General features: G+C 38.9%; 1 protein-coding gene across 10 annotated transcripts in view; it reads right to left on the bottom strand.

Moving 5' to 3' along the window:
* Positions 1-1,241: 1,241 nt before the first annotated feature.
* hdx (highly divergent homeobox) overlaps positions 1,242-21,700 on the bottom strand; it is a 110,917-nt gene continuing 90,458 nt past the window's right edge. For 8 of the 10 annotated variants that reach the window (XM_080187377.1, XM_080187369.1, XM_080187372.1 and 5 more), the window contains 5 exons: positions 14,783-14,981; positions 14,298-14,437; positions 7,897-7,992; positions 2,555-2,677; positions 1,242-1,494 (listed from right to left, as the gene is read on the bottom strand). In XM_080187377.1, coding sequence (XP_080043503.1) covers positions 1,423-1,494; positions 2,555-2,677; positions 7,897-7,992; positions 14,298-14,437; positions 14,783-14,981 — 630 coding nt within the window. In that variant the 3' untranslated portion in view covers positions 1,242-1,422. The remainder of the gene's footprint in view (positions 1,495-2,554; positions 2,678-7,896; positions 7,993-14,297; positions 14,438-14,782; positions 14,982-21,700) is intronic. The other 2 variants (XM_080187375.1, XM_080187374.1) reach the window with 2 other exon arrangements.

Raw genomic sequence — 21,700 nt, 5'->3', positions numbered from 1 at the left:
TTCAAAATTCTTCCTTTGACAGATTCAATGCACCATCCCACCCACCTCTCTGACTGGTCAGGAAACTCAGACGTTGGATGCTGGTATCATGGCTCAGTTAAATAATCACAGCAAAGTGCACCATAGTAGCCACTAGGGTCCAGTCATTACTACAGGTCATAACACTGCACCAGGAACTACCAATTTAAGTGGTGTTCATCATCAATATGGCATGCTTGGCAAATGTTTCCATTTGTTTTTCCTGTAAATTAACTGAATAAAATTCAAAGTCCAAATGGTAGAAGGGCTTCCAAATCATGTAACTCTTACTTGTATTGAATCCCTTTCTGGCTATTCCTGGCAAATATTAGTGTTCACATGGGTGCTGGGTAGGAAGTAGCAGTTATTCTCTGTTAATATACATTGACAGAAAACCAGAGTCTGCAAACTGCTAATGCAAAACCAGCACTCACTTAGCAAAAACTGTCAAATCAATGTCATTTTAATGAAGACTGTCAACTTGTTGGGTAAAATAAATAGGATGTCACCTCTAAAATACCTTGTAAGGATTTCAGAAGAATAAGGTAAACATTGGTACTTTATTCCACTGTCATTTCAGAGCTAGGGTTATTTGTTTTAACAAAGTAGCTTCTAGGAAATGCTTCTCTCCATCAGTATTGCCTGGAATTCCTTAGGAAAATCCTCACTCAAACTCCAATATTGCTTCACTCTTTCAATGAATACATGCCTCATGCACATCAGAAATGAAAATACTTTGTTTTATTTTTGAAGCAGGGAGTACAATTCTGCCAAGACTGCGTCATCCTTTCCTTCCACTTCTCCACCAGGCGCAACTCCAGTTCTCCCAAAAATTGCAAAACTACTGTAATGGCTCATTCAAAACAGAATGCAGGTGAAACGAAATAACTTGCACCTATAGTGACTTTTATGATCCCCGCACATCTTAAAACACTCTACTGCCATGAAGTAGTTTTGAAGTGTAGTCATGACTGCAGTGATGCCCAGCTGTAGAAAAGTGGAGACAGATTGGTTGTATGCTAATTTGAAGCTAAAATACTGAGGATGATGCCTAGTCAAAATGCAGAATTTTCACCTAAAAACAAAGATAGTTAACATGTGTAGCTGTGTTCATTGAGAATGTGTGGTAAAGTTTTTATTGCTCTGCAATATGTCAAGCACACATGGCCAAACTCTAGCCTTTAACATCTCTCACCTTGCATAAAAAAAACAATAACACTGGCTAACAAAATCCATTTTATTCTGCAATTGTTTCATCTCAAGTTCAAGCTGTAGCACAAGGAGTCTTATTTTTGAAACATGTAAAAGATTCAACATTGGTACAAATAATTTTAAAGAAGTCTTCACCACTTCCAAAAGGCTGTTTCACACTCAGTGTTATCCTCTGATACAGAGGAAATCTAATTAGCTCTGTTCCCGGTTGCCAGGTGAATCCATATTGCATTCAGTGTCAGGAGGCAAGTTTGTCAGCAACATCTGTAAGGAGAAAATGTCAACATTTTAATAAATAGCTGTGTCAGCGAGTATTAAAAACTGAAAATGGGATTGATTTAGGTGTCTGGTTAAGAAACACCCATTAACAGGAAAGTAACTTGTGGAATTTATTCTTTAAGAAATTTTCACACTCTCAAATGCTCCTCACTTAATACAAATTGCTTGCTACAAGACAAACTATTTTTTTGTGGTCAGTATAATACATAAAACTTCACAAACCCAAAATAAATCATAGGAATTTGCAGTTTATTCATGGTTGGCCCATAATAATTTACTTAAAGAATTTATGAACAACCCTCCCTCGTACTCTACTGTTTTTTGTTTACCTTTATGCCAGTTATTTGCAGCCAACCCATTACTACTGAATTACCTTCTTCTTTAAAAACATTTCGTTGCTGGGCTGTCATGAGGAAGATTGGACTGTATGAACGCTACAATAAAAAGGATACTGCCTCTCGGATTGAAGAAAACAAGCCTGGTGCTCACTAGTGCTTTTAATGTAAAAATATGATCACCCAAAAAAAAGCCACACTTTTTCCACTGAGATTCCTATTTGTCACTTCTAGACCAACCCCAGGCAACTGTATCATCAACTAGAAGCAGAGGAGGTCATTCAGTAGATCTTGGTTGTTGATCTGTTTGTGTTTGAAGTTCCACATTCCAATCTACCCTGATAACATATAGTTCCCTTGCCTAACAAGAATCTAGCTACCTATGCCTTAAAATACAAAAGCTAACTTGCCATATTTGCTGCATAGTGGGACAGTTAAATTCATGTCTCAATGATCATTTTAACCTTTTTATGTCAAGCTTTTCCAAACTTGCGCCACAGAGCGCTCAGAGTAGCCTACAATAATTAGTCCAGAATGAAGGCCTGAATTCTCTGACCTCGCCAGTGGGATTATCCACTCCTGCTGCTGTGTACGGATATTTGGCTGAGCACCAAATGTTCCATTTTTGCTAGCAGCGGTAGTGAGTTGTGTGAGACCGGAGAATTCTAGCTGAGATCCTGAAGAACGCTCTGCTGCAGCGTCGAACCTACCTGCTGTTGTTCTATGTCATTCGTTTTAACAGCAAGTACTAAACTTGTAGTAAAATTCTGAAGATGGAGGTATTTCTGTTTCTGTTTCTCCAGTTCATTTTCAAGGTACTGAATTTTGTCATTCTAAAAAGAATAAGAAGCAGTGTTAATAATTCTAGACCTAGGGGCCACATACAACAGAGAAAGTATGATTTACACCAATGCTAAGGCCTCCACAAACATCTCAGAGTGCTTCATAGAATTCAGTACATTAATATGCAGTGACTTCTGGCAAACGTAATAGCCATTTTATAAATAGGAAGATCGCACAAACAGCAATGAGATGAATGACGAGTTAATTGGGTTTTGATTATGTGGCTTGCACAAGAATATGCGAGGACACTTGAACTCTCTGCTCCTTCAGTAATGACACCTCCCAACAATAACCTGTGATCTTTAATTGTGCACTTAAGTTCTGGAGTGGAGCTTGAACCCTCAACCTTTGTGTTAAAACTGAGACAGGATAAATCATAGAATACAGCTGGACCACGTACTTTTCTAGTGAGAGAATATCAATACCAACTTAAGAGCGTTAGAAGTAGCAGAATAGTCAACGGGGCCCCTACAGCTTGCTTTACCATTCAATAAAATCATGGCTGATCTTCTGTCTCAACTCCACTTTCTCAACTGCTTCCCATATTCTTTGATTCCCTGAGAGATCAAAAATCTAGCTACCTGAACTTTAAACGTACTCAAGGATGAAACATTCACATCCCTCTGTAGTAGAACATTTCAAAGTTTCATAATTGATCCATTATCCTGAGACTGCTCAGTATCGATTTCTGAACCAGTGTACGAATTTTACGTAACATTTTGTACCTAATGGTGGGGATGTCAATGACAATGAGGAAGCCTGGAATGTCGAATAAAGGCAAATTACCGCAGATGCTGGAATCTGAAACCAAAAGAGAAAATACTGGATAATCTCTGACTCTTTGTCATTTGGATTCGAAATGTAAGCTCTTTTCTCTCCTTACAGATGCTGCCAGACCTGCTGAGATTTTCCAGCATTTTCTCTTTCGGTTTCTGGAATGTTGAAAATGGCTGCTAATACACTTCTGGCCACTTCCAGCAAATCATGCTTGTAAAGGCTCTAGGGTGGACACAATGTGTGTACATCAGAAGCATGGAGAGTGGGTAAAATACATTATCCAATGTGTAATGCTTTGGTGCCTCATTTGGACTTTGCAGATCATAGTAATGCCTGCTCAAACCACTTTCAACTAAACATGCATTCACTGATGCTTGAATTTTCCAATAGATTCAATGAGATTTGAAAGCAGAGAGGAGAAGCTGTGGTCAGAAGGGGAAGAAAAAGGGCTCACCACTGTAAGGCCTCCTCTTTCCACCTCAGCAAGGAGTATTGTTTGAGGCAGCTATGACTCATCCAGCAGGTGGTCATTGAAATGCACCACCTCTCCAATTAAACTTGCAACCAGGGAACAGGGAAAGGATGGTGTCAATGGCATGCAAGCCTCATGCCCACATCTTGCAGTTCCTACTTTGTCCGCCAGCAAATCCTTTCATGCTCGAGTTGTCAGTTTTGCCAATGTCTCATTTCAACATGCATTACTGCATCCAGGAGGTAACAGATGCTCCGCAAGTCAGGAAAGAGAAGCAGGAGGAATGGACATGTGGCTTTGCCAGTGACATGGCAATGCCAATGGTGCATTTGGCTCTCTGAGCACCACAGCTCAATGGGAAGATGAACCAAATGCAGTTGGTGTGTCATCATATGCAGAGTATGATGTCTGCTACCCCTGGCTGAAATCATTATCCTTTCAATCTGCACTAATCAGCTGTTCCCCACAATATTCAAGCTACACCATCAAGTAGAGACTGCCTGCTAGTTGACAAGGGCTACTACTCTACTGTGGAGCATGTCTCCAAATTTGTCTCGTCTGGTTGTGCGATTTAAAATCTGGCTCTCCTGAGTCTCAGCCCTTGACCAAGTAACTCGGGCAGAAACAGAAGCAGCAAGGGAATAGGAGATGGAGGCAATCCATTTGGTGTGTTCGTATGTAACCAGATAAGCAGCTTCCAGACCAGCCAAAATCATCCACAATCAATTCTGCTTTAAAATTCCACACCTATCTATCCAACTGCTACAATTATGTGGTCCTCTTGGTCAAAACCCTGAAATAAAAGAAAACTCTCCCCACCAGCCCAAAAGAAAAATCACATATACTATATCCAACACTTCTAAACACAAAACTGAATGATTCATCCTTGTGCATTCCCTTAGTACCTGTCTTGTGGGTGCCTTTGCCATGTCTAGTGCTTCTATGCAGTGCTATACCAGTGGCACAGCACTAGATGTCTGCTGCTGCCCCCTGTTATGTACAAACTTGTCCTGCAAGAGAGAGGGAAGAGTGTCAGTAACTGTGATGCAGGGTGCTTGGGTGTGGTGCCTGTCATAACTGAATAGCTGGTAGGAACTGCAAGATATGGGCATGACGCTTGCAGTAGTGGTTAAGTGTGCCAGAGTGAGGTTGACCATATGAAGCTGACTGCTCAAGATGATTGGTGATGAGTGGAGAAGTGGTGCATTGAGCAATCAGACAGGTTGTGGTGTGGTTGGCAGGAATAGTTATATGAGAATGTACATTGACTTTAGGTGGGTGTGAGGCTGCTGAACATTTTCTTTATTTGGTTTCTCACAGCCTGATTCTTTGATAGACCTCTGTTGTTACTCATTCCTATTCCCATCGTAGTGTGCGCACACAGAAGGTTCCCAATTCCATGTGGAAAAATTACTTTGATTGGCATTTCTACCTCCTGTGCCTTTTAAGAGGTCCTGGGAGCCCTCTCTCTGGCCTGCTGCTCCATTGGAACCCGTATCCCTTCTCACAAATACTTCTTGCATTTAGTTACACCAGGTGCTGTACCAAAACTGTATCTCCCTTTGAGACACACAGGCTGCCTTTAAGAAGTGCAAGGGCTAATTATAATTTGTTCTGGCCACACATCCATCAGGGCCCCCTGCTGAGCATGTTGCCCATCAACCGAATATTTTATGCGGTATTGCACCCTGCAATCATTAGCACGGCAAGGTGCAGGGTGATCAGACATGATGATACTGATATCCCTAATGGCCCTATTGAATTTTTTGAGAGCAAATTCCTCTATGTCATGTTGACATGGCTAGAAAACTTAGCAGCAATTTTTGGTATATCATGCTTTTAGAGAAATTATATCGGAACAGTTATAAGAGATGGTAGAAAGCTTAGCCTAAAAAAAATTATAAGAAGGGTTTTTTTGACCAGGCAGCAAACTGAGAAACAAAGTTAAGTGAGGATTAGGTTGCTGATTCAGGCAATTCAATGATTTTTTTCACCACCATGAATGAGAACGTCAGATCAATAATTTGAAGCAGCAGAATGGGGCAAGAACAATGGTATCCCTCGGGGTTCAAATCTTCAAAATCACATGGAGGGGCTGAGAAAGAGCTGGCCTAAGTGATCCATGTAAGCAATCCAGATAGCTGAAGCTTGGTAGGATCCAGACTGTGGGGCACTGTTTTGTCAAAAGTTTCAAAAAGAATTAAACTACTTCTAACAACACCCACTTCTTCCCATTTTAATATAAAATATATTTTATAGGATTTTACCTGGCAATTAGAACGATTTGTATAAATAAAAAAGCAGTCATACTGTGAGAATTGCGATGCGGTATCATGCATCATTATCTAGCCGTAATTTAAATGGCTGATTTATTTGGCTGACAGAGGCCATTACTTGGCAATGAAATGGATTTCCATGAATTACAGAAACCAAAAAAAAAATTCTTTATTAAAGACAACAACTTGCAATTTTTTAGTGCCTTTAAACGAGTAAAATAACCTTAACTGTTTCATAGGGGTATCAGACAACATCTAACACTGAAAGACAAGCAATCAAAAGTTTGGTCAAAGGGTTAGGGTTCAAGAATTGTCTTAAATGTGGAAAAAGAGGTGAAGAAGTTTAATCAGGGGATACCAAGGCTTAGGACCTTGGTGAGTGAAGGTGAAACAATTAAAGTGGGAATGTGCAGAAGGATGTAAGACTGGATGAGGCTACCAAGGCAGAAAGGGGCTAGGCAATGGCAGGTTTTAAAAACAAGGATAAGAATTTTCAAATAAAAGTGCTGTTTAATTGGCAGCCAAAGTTGGTCACCAAGCATGAAGAAGTTGAACAGTGAGTTAACAGTGTTTGGGATGAACTCAAGTTTACAGAGAGTGAAAAGACATGGGAGCTCAGCCAGGTGTGCATTGTGATAATTAATTCTAGAGGTAACAAGGGTATAGAAGAAGGATTCAGCAGTGAATGAGCTGAGAAAAGGGCAGAATTGGATGATGTTTAGGAGATGGAAATTGGTGGTCTTGGGTGCAGGCATAGCTGTCATCAAAAATTCACTTCAAGGTCAAATACGAAACCAAGGTTTCAAAAAAAACCTGGTTCGGCCTCTAATCATTAATCTGTGATTATCCACTCTGACAACTTGATTGGACAATTAGGTTGGCTAGACATTGACTGCTGCTTCATTTAAAAATATACAGAATAGATTAATGACAATTTCAACTATTTTTAAAGAACAAGGTCTCATTACCAACGGTTAATCTAATTTGTCTTTCCTCTTTCCCAATTTATTTATTATTGTGTTCGATGTCATCACTCCCTTTGCTGCTTCCAAAACTCCCCCACAAAAAGTCCAAAAATCAAATCTCATGGCTTGAGAACTACAGAATTCAGTTTCAAGCAGTGCCTGAGTGCAGGCATGATGGAGCTCACCACTTACCCAGCTAAATCTCAGCAGGAGAGCCTTAAGACTGAAATTTAAGACTGTCTAAAATTGTATGTTATGCACACTTCAGTACTTGGGAAAATGAGGAAATGATTGAAATACAGTCAGCTGATATGGGGTAGTTATGACAATAATTTTCCTCTTGCACATAATATTTTATAAAGTGGAAGATCAAAATGAAAACCATCCAGAGATAGTCTGGTGAAAACAGAAAAGTGACTTATTACAAGTCTTATACATCTAACCTTGACATCAACGTTGAAAATTTGAATGCAAGATTTCCACTGACTTCAAGCCCAATTTGACATTATAAACAAAATAATGATCAGAAACAACTGCAATTATATGATTAACTATTCATTAGCTAGTCTAAGACTTCTCTTCATCCTTGACTCTGTCAAATATCTAATTCAGCAAAAAGTACTCAATTCATTCATGAAAAATAAATTACTGTAAACATATTAAAAGTTGGCACATGTTTGGACAGTAATCTAATTTCCTCCAATGTTGACGGATCTTACCCTAAAAGTTAGTAGTTTCTGGAGCTGCTCAACTTCAGGTGTTACACGGTCACAACTGCTCATCTCAACTGCATCGTCATCAAGTACCTCTAATTTCTGTGTCAAAAAAGACCAAAAGTAAAATAGTACTTTAAGATTGAGAAATCTCCATGTTGGCATGATCAGTCCTTTTTTGACAGTTTTAAAAACAGCATCTATCTAGGCACATCTGCCTCTTCTATTACTCCCTAATGACACAATTCTCTGCCCCCCCCGCCTTTCCCCATTCACTAGGCCTTCTGCACCTGCAGTTGAGGGAAAAACATCATTGCACCTTGCAGCCAGTTGCCAGAAAGATTCAAGTCAGATGTTCTTCCTCCTACCACTTCCCGCCATCACATTTCCTCTGTGGAAGACATCTCCAAATTCAACATTTTATTGCAGATAGGCAACTGAGACAAACTGATACCTTTCCTTACATTATATTAAGCATCACGGCAATTGTACAATGCAAGTCTTCTACTTGTATTAAATATAATCTTTCCATTTAATTGCTTAGTGATACAGGCTTTTAGTACAGCACAAAAAGTGGACTTCCTTTGCTTAATTTGTTTTGAGAGTTGTACAAATGGTTCAAAGCTTTTGATACTTTTATTTCAGATCCAGCAATAAACAATTGCATTGCAATTAAACTTTCACAATTTTTACTTGCTACTTGTTGGGAGAATAAAGCAACTTGGAAAAATTCTCAACGCCTAAATTTTGTCAACTTTTCCACTGTTCAGCAAAACAATTAACTCTTCATTTAGAACTTTGAAGGCAGAACAAATTATACATGAGTCTTTGCCACTGAAATTCACTGTGTCTAGAAGGCAAGGAGCCATCTCTATTCTGCTGGAAAGTTTACAATCACTGGAGCACATTATTAACCACTGCTCAATCATTGTTTTTGAAATGCACATTGTGAATATCACTACACTAATAATCAATTGTGTTGAAAATTATTTTCTCCATTGTTTACTGAAGATATTGTTCATCAGTGCACCATATCTTAATAGGAACCAGGAACTTCGTATAAATACCTTAAACTCTCATCTGACAACATACACAATGGCCCTCGATCAATTGACACAATATCTGGCCCCAACTGTCTTAATCTGTCCAGTGTTACAGCAGACACTCAACTTTCAGGCCAAGAGTTAGAGACCCCACCACCAGAACACTGATGAAAGCAAGTTTGGCCACTGCATCTTCCTGTGTTGATTCTGATTTACATGTTCAATGTTTCCTTAGATTGACCAAACAAGTCAAACTGTGCTCATATTACTGGGATTTCTACCAGTGCTTTGAGGTTTATAGTGTGATCCCATTTGTTTTTCAAAGCAAATCTCAAATCAATGGCCTTTCTCATGATACAACGCAGGTATCCTCTGAGGAGACTGTGTATTGGGTTCTTCAGGACCTTAGATTTTGGCACATGACATCAACTTAGCAACAATAATAGAAATGCCAGGAGTACCATTAACATTATCTCAGACAGAGAGAACTCCCTCAATTTCTGGATAATTTGATCAGTGGCTGCAAATAGACTGTTATGACAGTACTACAGCTCCTTCATTATGGTTTTCATTAGTTCACAGAATTATAGAAATCATAGAAACCCTATAGTACAGGAAAAGGCCATTCGGCCCATCAAATCTGCACCGAACACAATCCCACCCAGGCCCTACCCCCACATATACCCACTAATGCCTCTAACCAGGACACTAAGGGCAATTTTAGCATGACCAATCAACCTAACCCACACATCTTTGGACTCCAGGAGGAAATCAGAGCACCCGGAGAAAACCCATGCAAACATGAAGAGAATGTGCAAACTCCACACTGACAGTGACCCAAGCTGAGAATCGAACCCAGGTCCCTGGAGCTGTGAAGGAGCACTGCTAACCACTGTGCTACCGTGCCATCCATAAAGTTATAAGGTCAGTTAAAAAATTAGCTTAAGTGCACATTGCTACACTGCGTAAATTACATTTTTGAAGCCCTAAACTAACTAGCTTGATTGTTTCTTTTGTAAGCTTAACCTGCTTGAACAGCTTGTCTTTCTAATAAATTAATACATTATTTAGTGACTAGCAAAACTTGAAACAAGTATTCATTCATCACTTAATCCCAAATGCTCTCACATACACATGTTCATTTATTCCTTCATCACAGCCGTGCTCTAATATTTCAAAATTGCTGACCTGGCAGCCAGCAACTTAGGTGGAAACAACATAAATGGCTAAAATAGTTGGAAGACAACAATGAATAATTAGACTGAAAAATATATTTTTTAAAAGTACCTTGCAAACTTAAAATCCCTGGATCAATAGGTACCAACCTACTTGGTAAGAATGCATTGCATTACCTTTCATATCATTTGGGATTTTGTGGCAATTAAGTGAAATATGCTACCACTCAAAACTTGAAGTTACTGAGAATTGCTTACTTGAACAAGATTGTAGCTGCAATGCATTGCCATTGGAATCCCAAAGCGAACTCTCAGTTACGTACTGTGACAATACACCATACATCATACAGCAGATTCAAAGAATCCCTGAAATCCAGAAGGTCATTCGGCCCATCAAGATGACATCAACTCTCCAAAAGAGCATCTCACACAGGCCATCCTCACTGCCCTATCCTTGTAACCCCACGCATTTACCATGGCTAACTACTTAACTTACACATCTTTTGGACACCAAGGGGCAGTTTGAAATGGCTAATTCACTTGACCTTCACATCTTTAAATTGTGGAAGGAAACCAGAGCACTTGGTGGAGATACACACAAACATGGTGTGAATGTGCAAACTCCACAGTCACCCAAGGCCGTACTTGAAACCAGGTCCCTGGTGCTGTGAGGCAGCAGTACTAACCACTGTGTCGCCTTAGTAACTGAAAACTTGGTGAGATTGAAATTCACATTAAAGAGAATTTCAATCACAAAATTCCAAATACACAACATTCATTGAGATTAAACTGTGGTGGCAAAACCTGCTCAATACTAATTGTTCACTATGGAGATTGAATTGAAAATACTGCATCATTGAATTATACTGTTCTCAGAGACCACTCTGCCATAAATATGGATGAGACATTAAACTGATGTTGCATCTGTCCTCTCTTAGACATGAAACATCCCACAGTACTATTTTAAAGAGTAAAGGAGTTATCCCTGCTGTCCAGGCCAATACTTATCCCTCAATCAACATCACAAATGCAAATTATCTGGTCATTATCACATTGCTGTGCACAAATTAGCTGCTGCGTTTCCTACACTTTTTTTAAAAAAGAGATACTTAATTGGCTGTAAAGCACTCTGGGACATCCACTGGATAAGTAAGAGACTATATAAATGCAAGACTTTCTTTCAGTGTTGATTAAATACCCCAATTTTAAATCTGGGAAGAAGTCAGGATGAAGCAATCTTTATGTACTGCAAAGCCTAAAAACAAGTTATTTGCAGCCTCAGAAAATGCTGGCAAACTATATTAGTCAATTTAACAATGTTGATTACAAACAAACTCTACAGTAGTAGAGTGATATTAAACACTGGATGGCAGTATTTATCTCCAAATGATACGTTTGATTAAAGAATTTTAGAGCCAGCAAAAATCGAAGTGTGTGATATCCAGAAAATGCAACAGTTAAGCACATTTCAAATGTCCACTTGCTAATGACTAAGTGACTTTAATTAAATGGACAGTTTGCACTAAACTCACTTAACATTGCAAAATCGACCATGCATGAATGAGCAGCCTTGGAAAATAGCTTGAGAGTGAGAGATGTTTACAGGCAGTAGTAACACATCCTTTCTTTTCCAACATATTTTTAAAGATGAGAAACTTCTTTTCAAATTACATGATTTTGTCAGAAGGGCATAAGTTCATGAAAACAATGCTCTGTATCAGAAAGTCATATCATGCAGAGTAATATTTTTCATACCTCTCCTGCATGCATTAATTTTGGCGCAAGAATGATTTTGAGTGCTTTATAAATACATCATTCCATGAATGCTGGCAATTCCAAAGTTCTGAATTTGGTTTTTCCATATAAAATGATAGAGTAAACCCACCACAATCTGCCTTGATCATGTTGTGACCAGTCATTGATAGCAATAATCACTGGATGGTGACTGAGAGCAACAACCCTCGCTTCATCTCCCTTCCTCCTTAGCCGGACACTTCAGAGATCAGTTGCATTCATGGCTAAGACTGGCTAACATAGCAAAGATCAGTGATCAGTCTTGGCAATAGAAAACTTGTATCCCAAGTGAGGCAGCAACATAAACAAGTGAATATCTATTTTCAGCCTCATTTGTGAGAATGAACTTACAGCAGGAGACAAAATGCATGTTTTACTTTGCCTTGACGAATGGAACAGCTTATTAAAACATCATTTTGTACTGATTTTTAAATAAAGGATTTTGGGATTAAATTTTATTCCTTCTTTAAGAATAAATGCAGAAACAGCTTTTTTTTAAGAAGTTGTGGTTGAATGCAAAGGAAATTGCTCTGCTGTCATTTTAGCGTTGGGCACTTCTTCATTACTGGATGCACCTGAATGAACATTCCTTCACTGGCTCACACATCAATATTTATTAATAAAGTTAAATTCAGCATTTCGAAATGAAGAATTTTCACACTGCAATAAAATAAGCAAGTGTAATTGATATTTCATCGTGCCGTGCTCACACAATATGGATAATCAGATTAATTTGAAATGAATATTTTACCTAAAAGACAATGAAGAATGGACACGCTGCTTTTGAAACAAAATGGCATTCAGAAGTCAGGTGATTTTCTTTCTCTGTCAATATACATGGAAATATGCAAGGTTCTGGAAGCTAGCCTGCATGTCTGCACAAGAGATTAAAATGCAAATAATCTTTTGGGACATTTCATTGAGAAGATATTAAAATGCAACAGATCTTTCACGTTGCATTAATGGTTGTCTTTATTCAAATAATTGGAGTAGCTAGTTAAAAATTGGCTTGCAGACTTTGCAGCTGCCGGGTGGAATCCTAAGGAATGAGTGCAAAAAAAATCCATTCCAATCACAAGCACACATAAATGGGAAACTCAAATACCACTGTCAATCCATGCCCAGGCCAGAGACCATTTGAGAGGACAATGAAAAAAATAGATCCTATGTTCATTTGACAGAAACCAAGTTTTTGACGAGGCATATTTATTAAAACATATTTTCAGAAGAGTGCCAGACCTGCAAAGCAACAGGATCCTGTTTGAGATCCATCAAAAGCAGAAAGTTCAGGCTGATCTTTAACTGACTTTTTTTTTAATCAAACCAGGTTTTTGCTGCACAGGTTCAATTTGCGTGAAGCCAGAGAAATTTGTTACTTCAAGCAGTCACCATCTTCAGAAACATACTATTTTGAAAGCTTTAGTGGCCCCAAAGGGCCTGCAATGTTCCAAAGCCTTATCTGGAGAGAAACAGGTGGGACATCTGTGGGACACAGTGATTTTTAGGACTTTCAACATATAAGTGCATGCTACTTTTTTGAAATTACCTTTCCTAGTGAATGCATGGGTGCATGCTCGAGTGGATGCTGTTGCAAACACATTTCTATGGCTGAGTAATAAACGTTTAAAAAAAAATTATGGGTAAACCAGTCATTGTCTGTTCTCAAAGCACTCAGGCTTAAAACACTTTTTTTTTTAAACACACCCATTTTTGGTTAGTCAAGAGAGGGAAAAGGAAAACAATTCCATTTTTCTTAGGACTCTTACATGATTCAAACAAATTCAAAAATAGATGAAACATTAGCACAATGTATATTCAATTTCCTTTAACTTTCCTTCGCTCTCCCAAGTGCCTGTTCTAGTGGCAACAAGGACTGCCAGGCTGATCCAATTCAGCTAGCCATGGATTATTTCTCTCTTCTGGCTGGGAAGCAGCAATTCTCCGTTCAGTGGGTCCCAATTGTTCCACCCATCCTTCTTCCCACAGGCACGGCAGAGACATGCAGTTTGTGAAGCTAAGTCGAAATCCATCTACTTTGTAGTGCTGTCTTAATTGGCAATCAGCTGCATACATAAATTCAATCTGATTGCAAATTTCAAGGACAGCATTACCAACTTTCACCTGGCATATAATGAGAATAATCTTGAGTAAAATACATTACCTGTACACTTGTTCAACAAACAGAGGTGGCATTATTTGCACACCAAACTTATAAGTAATTCAGTAATCACTTGAGTGAGAGATATCTTGACTGATTTGTTCCTTTGATTTATCCAATTGTGTTCTGTCCATTTTTGCATCTGATTTGAGGCAAACAACATTTAAACTAAATATTTTACCTGCCAATTTCCAACTGAGTACTTATAGTCATGAATATTCATATTAAAAAAATTACCACTTTTTCTAATGTTGGAATACTACATGATCCATCACTAACACTTTCTCCATCCCCATTCTCTTCTGCTGCATCTTCGTCTTCTTCCTCTTCCTCCTCCTCTTCCTCCTCCTCCCTTTGTTCCACTTCACTTGATGTACCTATGAAGACAGAGTATGAATTAGGATCTGCAACTTAAAAACCAGGGAAACCAAGCATAAAATAGAGAAGTCAAGTTAAATACTAAATTGTGAATGTTTTAAACAAAGAAACAAAATGAAACTCATTAAAAGTGGAAACATGACTGCATTGGCAAAGGAGGTACAATAGGATACCATTGTAAAACCATTGTAATTTAGGAAAAAATTAGTTTGTGTATTGAATGCACCTAATGACACATTTAAGAACACAATTTTATGTTTAAACAATGTTTACACATGCATCTGAAATATACTTCCACATTTAGAACTCAATACCACACAAAAAAGTGATTTGATAAATTGTACCTTCAGACAAGCTGACATCTTCTTTGTTCCTCTCATTATCCTCTGAATTTTCAGGAACTTTTGGTGTTTCAGCTTTGACTACAGGCAACAAAGCTGACCCTGATTCAGGTAGCTTGGAAAAGTCAGCTGGCCCACCACGAGCAGGAGGTAGCTCAATTCCTAACTGGCGGTATTTCCTTCTCCGATTTCCTATCCATGTCTTTAGAGAAGAATGGGGTGGGGGGTGGGGGCGGTGGTGTGCAGAGGAGAGAAATAAAAGTATTGAAGTAAGAGCTACGAAAATAAATTTGTGTGGTTAAAAAGTTCTACACGTAAAAGATGGTCAAGGCAGCCAACCTGACAAAATGCTGTGATACAAATATTAGTCTTTTTGTTTGTTTCTTTTTTAATAACCAGATGTTCATTTGCATTTTGGTGGATGTGAACAATGATTTGTCACTATACAATGTTAATCCTGATTATTAGAAAACCAACTCAGCTATGTCGCTTAGAACCAGACAACAGGTTGGCTGGATAGGATCTGCGTGGCATGTTTTCTATGCTGAAAGGAATTAATGAACAAGTTATGTTTTTAAGGCAATCCAGCAGTTTTCACCATCAATTTCCAGTTAAAATGTCAAGCCCATTATTAGATGGCAAAAAAAAAGATACCTGAATGTGCACTTGTATTTTCTCAAAATGCTTTAAAATTGGATAGGCAAATGCACCTGAAAAGTGTTCTATCACGTCTGCACCAATGAAACTTATGGGAGAATTGAACTGGTAATCTTCCAGGCAAAAAGCAGCAACTGGGCCATGGGTGAAAACTACAATTCAGGGTTAAAGTAAAAACAAATTACTATGGATGCTGGAATCTGAAACAAAAACATAAAATGCTGGAATATCTTAGCAGGTCTGACAGCATCTGTGGAGAGACAACAGAGCTAATGCTTCAAGTTTGGATGTTTTTTTGTCAGAGCTAAAGAAAACTGGAAATACAATGGGATTTATACCATTGTAGCGGACTGTGGGGGTTGGATGATGCAGTAGGGACTGGAGGCTAGGGAGAGATTGACAAAGATGCCATAGACAAAAAGACAAAGGAGTGTAGTGATCATGGAGATTTTTTGTTTTTGTATAATTCAAGGTTATTCAGCTTTTAACAAAAACCTCTGTGCAACAAGAATGTTTGGTAGATGCATGAATCTGACAAAATCATCATAAAAATATCACTCAGACAGAAACTGAAGGATTGAAGTAAAAATGCATAGCTGTTGTCCAACACAATCTGGTCATATCAAGTACTGTGCCTTGTCAGGTTGCTCAGTTATTGTTATTGTTAGGCAGAATTTTAAAATCCAGAAATTCTGCAGTGGATTTATTAACCGCAAATGCTATGAAGGATAACCTTTAAGTTTCACAAAACGACTTCAGCAATACTGTTTACACATCATTTGAGACTGATGTTAACAGTACATTGGCTGATAGCATAACACATGTTAGGAGCTCTTGGCTAAGCAGAAGTGCAAACATCGGGTAAGTTCTTGGTGTGAGATTCTTGGTTGTAAGACAGTTACACTCTGAAGGAATTGTCCTCATAACAAATACCAGTAAGAGAGCAAAACATAAGAATTTGGCTCTGCATTATTATGAGTTTGCTGTCCGATCTAATCACATAGCTGTTTTGAGTCATGGGGCTCTCACTGGGGTTGCAGTTATAATAGCAAACTTTCATCACTGATACAAATGCTAGGATAGCCTCATTTCCTTGCAGTCTGGTGATCAAAATCAAGAGAAACTAAGAAGTTGGAGTTGAGATAGATCATAAATCTCAGTTAGGAGGATGAGATGATATCATAACAAATATTTGAAAGATGAAAATTCTCTTTTACAGCTCTTTATTGCTATAACAACTCATTCAGTAGCACAACTGAATGCAGTCTTGCTACAAGGTCTTCAAAGTGGGATTCTCCATTTCTCAGGAGTACTGCAACGTTTATTTTATTTGGTGTTTCTTTTTTCATGCTTGCCTTGCTACTTCTTCTTTCTGTTGCAGCATACTGATTAAAAACAGTTAAAATACTTCTTCAACTACACATTTGGGTTTGCCAAAGATATTTTACACATTCCAAGTCATAAGTGGCCAAGTATCTTTTTTCTTAAAATGAGATTCAAGACACTTCCATGAGATTTTATGGGATTTGACATGGTTTCCTTAAATATTTGATAGCGTAACTCAGAGATCTTAAAACTAGTAATCCTTGGGTATCCAAGCTCGATATTTAAGGTTCTTGCATAAATGCTCCTACACTCTGACTAAAGGCTGGCTGAAGGCACGCTTTTTGATATGAACCTCAAGATAAATGATTAAGCCGTTTTATTTCACAGCGAGTGAACAGAGCACTTATGATTAGATTTGCTTAATCGCTACATCATATATTTACAACAAAATAAAGAATATAATACATTCCTCCACCCCCGCCTACATCCATGGGTAAATGTGACTTAAATAGTATATTCTATGTATCTCCTAGCATCTTTAACTTCTTCACTTCAGTGAAGGCCATAATAGCCTTCCTTTCAACAACGCAGGTTTTCACTGCAGACTTCCTGGCCAAATTTTACCACTCCGTCCGCCACAGGAATCAGACAGGGGAAGGGGCGAACAATGGGAAGATCTGTTGACCTTGGGTGGGATTTTACAGTTTCGGGACTAGTGAGGCCATAAAATTCCACCCTGTCTTTCAATGCATCTATGCTCTATTTGTTAATCTCTCTTTCTGTTAACAGAATGGTAAAGATGTAAGAATTTTCCAACACAAAAGGTTTGAGGAATTCTTTGATTGCACAGACACATCAATTAACTGCTTATTGTTTAGCCTCTTTGAAATCTACTTAGTGCATTAATCGCTTTTGGTTCAAGCGTCATTTTCAAAAACTTGCTGGAATAAACTATGCTTAAAAAAACCAAAACAATCTGTATTTTCTAATTATTTCAGCAGAAACATGATTCAAAAATCTAAACTTGGGCACCCTTAACTTCAACAGGTGGACAAACACTTTGGTGTAGAGGTGCAGTAGTTATGTTACAAAACTAATAATTTAGATCCCTGAATCAACTATCTATTTCTAATCTCACCAGAGTGGTTGGAGAAGTTTAATTCAGTTTTTTAAAAAAGCTAGCATCAGTAAAAATGGCTATGATGTTCACAGAATCATTACAGTGTAGGAGGCAGCCATTTGGCCCATCAGCTCTCTGAATGAGCAACTCCCCTAGTACAATTCCCCTGTCTTCTCCAAGTAACCCTGCAATTTCTTCCTTTTCAGGTAACAGTCTCTTTTGAATGCTCCAATTGAACACACACTCTTACGCAGTGCATTCCAAACTATAACCACATGCTGCGTAAGAAAGTTTCTCCTCATATCTAATGTTTCTTTTTCTAATTACTTTAAATCTATATCCTCTCATTCTTGATCCTTTCATGAAAGGAACTATTTTTCCCTATCTATTTTTCCCAATCTACTTTATCCAGACCCTTCATGACTTTGCAAGTCTCTATTAAATCTCTCAGCCCTCTTCTCAAAGACAAACAGTCCCAACTTCTCCAATCTATCTTTTGGAGCAGCACGGTGGCACAGTGGTTAGCGCTGTTGCCTAACAGTGTCAGGGATCCAGGTTCGATTCCCAGCTTGGGAATTACTGTCTGCAGGTTCTGTGTGTCTACATGTGTTTTCTCTGGGTGCTCTGGCTTCCGCTCAGTCCGAAAAACGTGCTAGTTAGGTGCATTGGCCATATTAGATTGTGTATTTACAGTATACCCCAGCAGGCACTGGAGTGTGGCAATTTTCACAGTAACTTCATTGCAGTGTTACTGTAAACCTACTTGTAACACTAATAAATAAACTTTAAACTTTCATAATCGAAGTTCTCCATCCATGGAACCATTCCTGCAAATCTCTTCTACACTCTTTTTAATGCCTTCACATCTTTCCTAAATTACGATGCCAAGAATTGGACATAATTCTCCAACTGAGGCCAAACTAGGGGCTTTTATAAATTCAATATACCCCCTTGCTCTTGTACTCTATGCCTCTATTATAAAGCTCAAGACACAGTACACTTTAACTTCACTCTCAAACTGATCTGTCACTTTCAATGATTTATACAACCAAGATGCCCAGCTCCTCCAACCCTTTTAGACTTGTATCGCTTCTCCATGTTGTTCCTACCAAAATGAGTCACCTCACATTTAACTGCATTGAACTTAATCTGCCACCTGTCTGCTTATTCCAAACTTGTCAATGGCCCTTTTATGTTCTATGCTATTCTTCTCAATTCACAATACTTCCAAGTTTTATATCATCCACAAACTTGAAATTGTGCCTGTACATCAAAGTCTAGGGGCCTGATGTTACCAAAAAAATTCCAAATGCCAAACGAGCGTGAAAATGGGGGTGAAATGTACCCATTTTGGGGCAAGCTGTCATATACAATCTTAAGCCAGTTAGAGAAAACAATGAGGCAAAGTGTGATTCATGCCAGCAAGGAGTGGATGGAGTATATTCTACTGCGAAGCTGGTTGTTGACTGCAAGCTGTGCTATTTTGCACGTGCCTTGATCTCTCGGTGTTCAGTGTACAAGTTTACATAGTACGATGAGAGATCTGTCACTCCCCCCACCTCCTATTGGCCCTAACATCCCCAATCCTCTGGATATCGCACCCGCAGCCCCCAAAAACACTGGCCTCCCTGATCTGCACTCCCATAGCCCCTGCTTGGCCAATCCCTGACTACAGAATGCGCAGCCCCCCCACCTTCCCTTAGGCCCTGCCCTCCAATCGCCCCTTGGCATTGCCTGGTACCTGTTGGGCAGTGCCAGACTGACTGCCCAGGAGGCACTGCACTCCACTCCCCCCCCCGCCCCCCACCTCTACCAGTGAGGCTGTTAAGGCAACTGAGCCAGGACAATTCCGTCCTGGGGTCATTAATAATACGGAAATTAATATTTAAATCAGCTTCACACCCTCAAATTGCCAGTAGTATCGCAAGAGGCAAAAAGCTGGGTGCAAAACCAGTTTTTTGCCTCCCTTGCGATTTTACCAGCTCACCTCACCCATTGACTGGTGGGATGAACTAGTAAGATCATTCCCTAGATTATTAATATGCAAGGAAAAAAACAAGATAACAATACTGCCCCCTTGGTGAATTCCATTAGAAACCTTCCTTCAGCAGAAATAACATCCATTATCCACTAAATTCTATTTTCTATTACTCAGCCAATTCCATATCCATGTTGCCACTGTCCCTTTTATTCCATGGTATCTATAACTTTGCTCACAAGTCTGCCATGTCAAGTGTATCGAATGCCTTTTGAAACTCCATGCACACCATCCCAACAGCATTACCTTCATCAACCCTTTTTGTAATCTCCTCAAAAAACTCCAGCAAGTTAGTCTAACATGATTTTTCTCTTAAGAAATCCATGCTCATTTTCCTTAGTTAACTCTTCGTCCATTTGACTATCAGTTTTGTCCCAAATTAATATTTCTATTAGTTTCCGCACCACCAAAGTTAAACTGACTGGCCTAAAGTTGCTGAGCTTATCCTTGCACCTTCTTTTGTACAAGGGGAAAATATTTGCAATTCTCAAGTGCTTTGGGACCACCCCCGAGTCTAAGAAAGACTAAAAAAATCACGGCCAGTGATTTTGTAATTTCCATTCTCGTTTCCCTCTGCATCCTTGGATGCATCACATCTGGTCCAGCTGTCTTAATAACTTAAGTACAACAAAGTTGTAGAATTGTCTTAAAAACTAACAGTTTCACCAATGCCCTTGAAGGAAGGAAATATCCATCCTTATCAGTTGTGAGCTATACCTAACTCTGGGCCTAACAGGGTTGATTGTGGAATGGTTCAGTAGGGGATGTTCTTTCGAAATTGGAATAAAGAACACTGTTGTGACAATGATTGATCTAGGACTAAATGATGCTTACAACAGATGTTTAAAATGGGAAAGTTTTCTCCAAATGCAATTTAAAAACCTGAACAAACAGGTTTATTCTCCTACTTCACAAAGTCATGTAATAATTCTCATCTTATTCTATATTTGCCAGCCTACCCTTAATTGAGCCCACCTTGTCACCATTAAAACAAAGACCAACAGCAGTACTTCTAATTTCCAAATATTTCTAGTTAGTGATGACATGAGGCATTACTGTGTGGTTCTGGGTGAGTGTTCAGACTCAGTTAAGGCTCAATGTTGTGTCAGTGCCTAAGGTTATGCTATGTGGAGCAACAACTCTCGTGCTTGGGGCACGCTGGTGCCTGGATCTCAGGCACTGTATCTGACTTAAATCCTCTTCAAAGCTGAGGCAATGAGCAGGGGAGTGTCTCCGTTTGGGATTAGGTAATCAGCTTTGGTGGCAGACTGGGGGATAGAGGGCTGTAGCCGTAGCTTTACCTTGGTATTTGCAGATGTTTGTGGAATTGGAATCCATGCTGGAATTAATATGGAAATTAAGGACAACCAGCAACTCATTATGCATGAAATAATTTAATGTTGCAAAGGTATGAGGTAAAAGCATTGCATCCTTTTGAGATAAAACATTCTCTTTTACCTCCTTTCCCCCTCCCATTTAACATTCAGATTTGCAAACGATTGCAATGGTAGCCCATTTCTGACATGATTATGATGTCATCAAATACACTGTTTTCAAAATGATAGCAACAATATAGTCCAAGGACTTTGGTATGAAGACGTATGTCATTGTCACATTCCACATATTTATATATGTAATAATAATAGTTAGAATCCATAGAGTGCTCTGTACACACAAGATCATGAACAGAAATGTAATCTATGACTTAGTTCTCATTACATTGACATAAAATATCAGTCTGGATAAGATGCTGCCAGTCATTCAATAACTTCGAAACCTT

Source organism: Carcharhinus amblyrhynchos, chromosome 4, assembly GCF_965287045.1.
Source record: "Carcharhinus amblyrhynchos chromosome 4, sCarAmb.v2.hapA, whole genome shotgun sequence".
Classification (NCBI taxonomy): domain Eukaryota; kingdom Metazoa; phylum Chordata; class Chondrichthyes; order Carcharhiniformes; family Carcharhinidae; genus Carcharhinus; species Carcharhinus amblyrhynchos.
The sequence above is the reverse complement of the archived record's forward strand: the minus strand, read 5'-3'. Positions and strand labels throughout refer to the sequence as shown.